Genomic DNA, 7,500 nt, shown 5'->3' on the forward strand with positions numbered 1-7,500 from the left:
CAGTGGCAGTGGCAGTGGCAGCGGTAGTAGTAGTAGTAGTAGTAGTAGTAGTAGTAGTATGCGCGTTTGCACACAAAAGGCATCGCGCTATTTACAAATTGACTTCAAAAGGTAAAAGAACTACCAGCATTTGATATCATTACAAGACAGTACTTTCCCCTCAGCTATCCAAAGACGTAAATTTTAGTAAAGGCAAAGCACACAACAAGGTCTATTTAGTTTGGAAAAAAATGAAAAACGTATACCCCACATGTGCTACAATCTATGGCTACTTACATCAACATAATTTGCATTAATATAACGAGACTCTGGTTCATTTTCCATCAGAGAAAGAATTACTCGAGAGTGGTCGTCTGCAAAAAAAAAAGAAAAGAGTACAGAAGCAAGACATAATCTAGTTTCCTTTCGCGTATTACTAGATAATGTTTAAAAAACAAACTTACATGCCACTATATTTCCGTATCTATTTTTTGGTTGATTTTCTGGTCTGTCACTGTGACTCCATGAGCGCATTTTCAAGTGGACATTTTTCAAAGACTGCAAAGGAAGTCAAAACAAGAAAAATGTGAAACATTGCGTATTTAGAGGAAAACTTTTTTTTTTATTTTTTTGGCACAAACATGGCCTTCCTATCACGTGAGTGCAATCAAAAAATTCAGAGAGTAACAACAGATTGACGCAAAAAGACACCGTTCTCCCTTCTCAGTTTTCGCTTTCTAGCATCGACTACGAAGCAGCAAACCTGTGCTGTACACGTGCTGTACACGACTTACAGGGGCGAAAGATAGATGTTGTGCGAATTGCCATGGTTAGCTAGGTCGGATGGTCAAAAAGTTTGAGGATCTTTGCGTAAATGATGACATTGATGCTGGAAGTGTCAACCATATTTCCAGGAGGAAGATTTGTATGAACGATGTGAATGTTGAGGTAAAAATTACCGGGTAAAATGCGCGACGTTTCGACCGAACTTCGGTCATTATCAAGCTTAAAAGTGAAGATAAAATTTTGCATACATAAATATAAAACTAAGGAGTAAAAGTATGTAAAGTATGAAAATGTACAAAAGGGGGTGTTAAAAACATGCTAGAATAAAAATGGATTAAAACACTTTCGCACGAATTGAGTCTGACTGTACATTCAGGCTTGGTCTCAGTTCATTAATTAAAAACATTTCATAAATGAGACAGTCAAACTTGCTCTTGCACTTTTTTAAGATAGTAAAATTCCTCGTAAGGTCATTGGGCACATAGGAATGTTCCACACGGAAATGCTTTCCAATGGAGGAAGACGCATTCTTGTGCTCGTCAACGCGTTGATGCAAATGCCGCCGTGTGTAACCAACATAACCTGCATCACACAGGTCACATTTAAACTGATAAACAAGGGATTGTTGGTTGACAATGGGAGGCTTGACTTCGCGCGGTTTCAGATGCTGTTTAATCTTGTGGCTAACAAACACGGGCCGGACGGTCACTTGAATTTTCTGGCTCAGATCTCTAAGTTGTGCTCTCACAATATCGGCTGAAGACTGGTCCTTAAATGGCAGAACCACAGGAACCGCTTTTAATTCGTTGTTAACAGCTGGTAACTCGCGAACAGGTTGATCAGAAGCTTTGACTGCAATAAAGCGCGAGATGGTGGAATTAATTAACCTGTCTGGATAGCTAAGACGAGAAAACACCATTTTGAGCCGATCACATTCACCGGAAAAGTATGACCAGTTAGATGAGAGGCGGAACGCACGATCAAGCATAGTTTTCAATAAGCCGCGCTTGTAGCGATCATCAACATGGCTCTTGTAATGCAGCAAAAGGCCAGTGTTGGTAGGTTTGACATACACTTTGGTTTGGATTTGTGTAGATTTGTTAAGGAGCTGTGTGCCCAGAAACGGAAGCATTCCATTATTCTCAATCTCCATAGTGAACTTAACCGAGGGGTGGCAGTGGTTAAGAGTCTCGAGGAATTCATTAGCTGATGCTATATTTGGCACAATAGTTAACGTGTCATCCACATATCTCCTGTAGTATGCGGGCATCTTGCCATCGCGCTCGAGCGTTTCTTCTATGCTGCACATAAAAACGTTCGCCAATAAGGGTCCGAGCGGGGAGCCCATAGCGACACCATCTGTCTGCTCATAGAGTTGACCGTTGAACAGAAAAAGTTGGTCCTTCGTTACGCCTCTTAGGAGATCAACCAGGTCTTGCTTACTGAGGTTGAGGCCGTGCGTTACATTGAACCAATCGTTCATGAAAGCTTTATCCGCAAGAATATGTATTGTCTCTTCCAGTGGTACATTGGTGAATAATGAAGAGACATCGAAAGAAACGAGCATATCCCCACTATTGATTGTCCTATGTGCCCAATGACCTTACGAGGAATTTTACTATCTTAAAAAAGTGCAAGAGCAAGTTTGACTGTCTCATTTATGAAATGTTTTTAATTAATGAACTGAGACCAAGCCTGAATGTACAGTCAGACTCAATTCGTGCGAAAGTGTTTTAATCCATTTTTATTCTAGCATGTTTTTAACACCCCCTTTTGTACATTTTCATACTTTACATACTTTTACTCCTTAGTTTTATATTTATGTATGCAAAATTTTATCTTCACTTTTAAGCTTGATAATGACCGAAGTTCGGTCGAAACGTCGCGCATTTTACCCGGTAATTTTTACCTCAATTTGTTTTAAAAAGCCTTTACTTATAAGGATGTGAATGTTTGGGAAGAAAACTGAAAGTTTCGCCCAGAGTGCTGTGACGTTCTCCACGTAACGTCAAATATGATGATTGCACGTCGTTGTCAGGACGATAACGGCTAAGAAATGTACCACAATGTAAAACGCACGTGAGGGGCGTGAAGACCGACGATTGCTTTTGTTCATTAAACAGTGTCAAACATGTTCAATCGAAGTTCAGTTGAATGAGTTCAAAAGTGTTTAAACTTTGCTTCAACAACCATCCAACATTTCTTTAGTTATCGCGAATGTTGAATGAAGTTTCCTCTTTCAAGGTTGTTGGGTATGCGCATGCGCACTAATCGGTCTCTCACTGACGTATCCATTTCCGTATCCATAGTAACAATCACGACTGGCGCCTGGGACTGACCAATGAGGCCTTCAGATCTCTAATGACGACATCAGGACGATGATAAAAGAAGAATGTATCATTCTAATATTCAACGCGTCGTCGAATCTCCGAATCCGATCTTCGATGGTTAACAAACAAAATGAAGCTTGCGGAAACGAACCACCCAGGATTGAATTTAACCCTACTTTCCAACTTCTTAACCAAACACATTTTTTTCACATTGGCATTATTTTTGTGATGTTTCCTTTAACAAGTCACGTTAAAGAATGGCAACGAAGTAACAGCAAAAACTAAGTACTTACTTCAAATTCCTGATTGAATCTGTAGTCATCGTCGAGGTGCAAACTTTTTACATGGCGAGAAAAGTCATCCACTTGAATGGCACCATGTTTTAATCCTGTACAAAAAGGACAACAACAACAATCTTTATTTCACATCCAAACTTCAGAGACAGGATAGGTTTACATTCTTTAATGATAATGGAAAAAACGAGGGAGAAAGAAAATGAAGTTAAAGACGGAAGTCTAGAAACTAAAGCCCCTTTTAGGGCCGATTTACACGATACGATTTTGTCGCATGCGACAAGCTCACGACAGGCCTACGACATGACTTACGATTGTCGCAGTGTTTTAAAACATGTTTTAAATGCTACGACATTTTTTCTGGCGTACACAACAATCGTAAATCATGTCGTGGGCCTGTCGTAAGTCGTTGTCGCATGCGACAAAGTCGTACCGTGTAAATCGGCCCTTACACATGCCGACCTCCAGAGATGTGCTCGGCATCTCTATAATTTCTGGCACAGGTGCTTGCTATGCCTTTTGCAAGCTTGTAATGTTTGGACACGAAACAATTACCATGCCGTGCCCGAAAAACATTGGTGCTATGCTTGCTACGCCTTTTGCAAGCTTGTCCTGTTTTGACACGAAAAAATTACCATGCCGTGCCCGAAAAACATTGGTACGGTACCAAGATCTGGGAGTGCCGTACCAGATTTTAGTGCTACATGTAGTGTAAAGCGGGCTAAAATGAAAAAACGTTTTCGTTGTAGCTCCTAGCTATTAAATGATATTTTTAAAGTACTACTATGATCAAATAATTAATTCTTCTTTTCTTTGGATTTCAATACTATGTTAACTAAACGCTACGCGACCCAAGACTTGATTTCAAAAGGACACCCAATTATCTTAACTGGAATTTTCCTATTTAATGGTCCGCCATTACTAAGGGTGTATTTAAATGACACCGCGACGAACTCAGACCAGCATGAGATTGTTTCGGCCTTCATACATTTCTTTTTTTTTTTGCGTTTTCATGAGAACGGCCTGACAATGGACTCGGTCCGGTCAAACTTCGTCTCGGTTGCTGGACCGAAACGAGAAACTCTCGTACAGATCTGAGTTCGTACCGTTCGCACGAAAATAGGGGGCTTTTTGAGTCACGGATGGCAACCGGAAGTTAACTTGTCTTCAAACAACCACATTTATATTACTAAGTATGTTTTCTCTAGACCTATTAGAGCAAATTACTTTAAAACTATGAGAGACACAACTATCCTGGCATGCGGAAAGTCCACTTCCGCTTGCCGCCCGTAGCTCAAAAACCTCGTTTGCTGAAGCAAATCTCAGGCCGGGTCCAGATTTTTCGAGCCTGTATACTTTTGGGCCAGCGATATAATTTTTAAACAAAACATATCATTTCGTTCCGAAACCAGGCACTAAGCATTCCGTCCCGGTTTCATGTAAACGGGTGCAAAAATTTCATGCCGGTAAAAGTTCACACCGGTTTGATGTCGTCCCATTCTCATGTAAATACACCCTAACTTTAAAGTCTTGAGAGAGCTGGATCGAGGAGAAAATGATGTCAAGCACTCACTAGTTTAAGACTGCAATACGTGTGTACGCGGTTCAATTAATATGCAGCACAGGAGTTTCGGGTTTTCAGACTTTTAAATTCGTGTTTTTCGTATACAATAAGCTGCATTTACAAGCAAGTGAGTAAACGTCACTTTTCCACAGATCCAACCCTCTGAGGTCCGTCCAATCGGTTACTTTTGAACGTGAGTAATGGCGGACTGTGAAAACTAAAACTTACACGCAAATTAAACAGCCTTTGGATAAAATTCAAAGCTCAAATTTTTGCCAGTCTGGTGTTAAGGTGATTCCTCAGAAATTAAAGTTCCCGATGAATTTTTTTAAAACTTTCCCTGAATGTTCTCTACCAAGCACTGTTTCGAAAAAAACAATAAAAATGATAGGTCACCATTCTCGCTTAAGAGATATGATGGGCCAATCTTACCCAATTTATGCTTGTACTCGTGCTATTTAATTTAGGCGCATTATTCATCAGTCCACGTTACATTTTGCGGTAGCTCGATAGGTAGTTTATAAAAGTAATACTCGGAAAAAAACTTAACAGGTAGAAAATGTCGAGCATATAGAACAATATTATATAAAATTTGTGGAAACAAAACACTATTTGAAACGACGTGGACGTAAAGCGTTCGTAGAGTCGTTATTTTTGCGGTCATAATTTGCATCACAGAGTAACGGGTTCCAACATGCTTTCGCCTAGATCTTTTTTTGCTTCCGATAATTTTTTTTAGTTTTCTTTTAAATTAAGGGGCACAATATGCACACTATTATTATGCAATAAAAAATACAGGTCACCATGCTCGTTTAAAAGAAAATGAGCATTTATTTCGCTATCGAGCTTAGCTTGAGGGAAATTTCTTTCGCTGTGTACGTGCACGCGCTAATTTGCGCGCGCTAATGACGCAAAAATCGTGCGCAGTAGGGATGCGCAATGCAATACTGAGGAATCACCTTAAGCGGATGTCCTTGCAATGAAGTGTTCTATTGGTGTCTCTCAGTGTGAGTGTCGCTGTCTGTTTTAGTTCCAATTCTTTGATTGCACCACTCAAACTCACGTGATAAGACGGCCATGGTGGTGCCAAAACGATAGCAAAATGTAGCTCAAGTTCTGCAAATCCCAAAAGACTTTCGTGTTATCGTTCTTTCCACCAACATGGCAAATGTGGACGTGAGGTACAATCAAAGAATTCCCCTTACCATGCGATTCGCCCAAATCTACAATAAACAACGCCGTTACAGGAACAATCCTTCAGCTCTTTTCTTACAGCAAGATTATCACCATAAAAACCATATTTTTAATAGTGAGGATTCTTTCCTACTTTATTACGAAAAATAAGGGGACAAATTCAAATTTCAAATAAAATTTCTTTCTGTATCAAAAGACCGACATCAGGAAATTTTAAATCTCAAAAAGGTAAGACTCTGACTTTCCAGTATAACTTTCTAGCGTACTAAGCGTTTCGTGGCTGAACATTTTTCAAAAACTAAGTCCAGAATCTCCTTCACTTTGGTTTCAACATTTTCATTCTGGTTTTGATCGAAAGTCTCATAAATATTTGACAAAATTTAATTCTTTGAATTATATACTTTGTCAAATTACAATCGAAGTCGGAAAAACGGCAGTTTAATTTGACTTTCGTAATACTTGCCGGAAATGTCACTGCTTGAGGTCTGGATAAAGCTTGTATCCTCCATATTGTACGCCTCGTTCGTCCAAAGAATAGGTTATGGTATATTTTATTCAGTAGCGTAATAGACCTTATTCATAAATGGCGGTCACATTTATAATTCTTTTGTCCGCGTGCAAATTAGCCTACCAAGCCTCATTTTAGAGCAAGAATTCTTTTCAATTCACTGTATGGTATCGAGGCTTGGTAGGCTAATTTGCACTTCGACAAAAGAATTATAAATTGGCCGCCATTTATGAATAAGGTCTATTGTTAAAAAAAATGTCTTGCATCTGTGGGATATTCAACCACAAATATTCTTCCTTCATAACCCAAACAATCTGGGATCATTTAAGTTCTGTTCCTATTTTGTTCCTTACAATCGTTCAAAAATCTAAATTTCAGAGTTCAGTTCCTTGATATTCTTGCTCACTTGAAAACTTGAAAGTAAGAAAAACTTGATTCATCATTTCCGAAGTCCTTTTCGCTAGAGCCCTCACAGCAAAGGCCATGAACTGCGCAAATTCCTTGAAGAGATCTCCAAGCACTTAAATCCAAAATCCTTAAGCTTTTCTTGAAAAAACATATCATCTTTGTATTCAAATATGTCATTGTCTTTGAAAGCATTTTGTACGTAGTGGAAGCATGTGACCAGTGAAATATTCTATACCATACCTTCATCGCTCGTGGTATACAAACACAACCGATGACAGCTCAGCTCTACGGCAGTACACAACGCATGCGCAAGCCTAGATTTTTTCCGATGCCGAAGTTGTTTCATTAACTGTAACAATCTTTCGCTAAGAATTCGTTTCAACTCCTTCGCACTGTCATAGGTTCGAGACTTTCTCAAGCCTGGATTTTCTAAGCTTT

General features: G+C 39.4%; 2 protein-coding genes across 3 annotated transcripts in view; both read right to left on the minus strand.

The window, feature by feature from the left end:
- Positions 1-7,500, minus strand: part of LOC138011683 (receptor-type tyrosine-protein phosphatase epsilon-like) — a 45,475-nt gene that overhangs the window by 22,287 nt on the left and 15,688 nt on the right. For both annotated transcript variants that reach the window (XM_068858808.1, XM_068858809.1), the window contains exons 6-8: positions 3,389-3,483; positions 444-537; positions 277-353 (exon numbers count right to left, since the gene is read on the minus strand). In XM_068858808.1, the coding sequence (XP_068714909.1) occupies positions 277-353; positions 444-537; positions 3,389-3,483 (266 nt within the window). The remainder of the gene's footprint in view (positions 1-276; positions 354-443; positions 538-3,388; positions 3,484-7,500) is intronic.
- On the minus strand, positions 1,028-2,113 carry LOC138010290 (uncharacterized). The gene has a single exon (XM_068857220.1). It carries the CDS (start codon positions 2,111-2,113, stop codon positions 1,100-1,102), a length of 1,014 nt encoding a protein of 337 aa, XP_068713321.1. The 3' UTR covers positions 1,028-1,099.

The sequence above is a fragment of the Montipora foliosa genome, chromosome 7 (genome assembly GCF_036669935.1).
Source record: "Montipora foliosa isolate CH-2021 chromosome 7, ASM3666993v2, whole genome shotgun sequence".
Taxonomy (NCBI): domain Eukaryota; kingdom Metazoa; phylum Cnidaria; class Anthozoa; order Scleractinia; family Acroporidae; genus Montipora; species Montipora foliosa.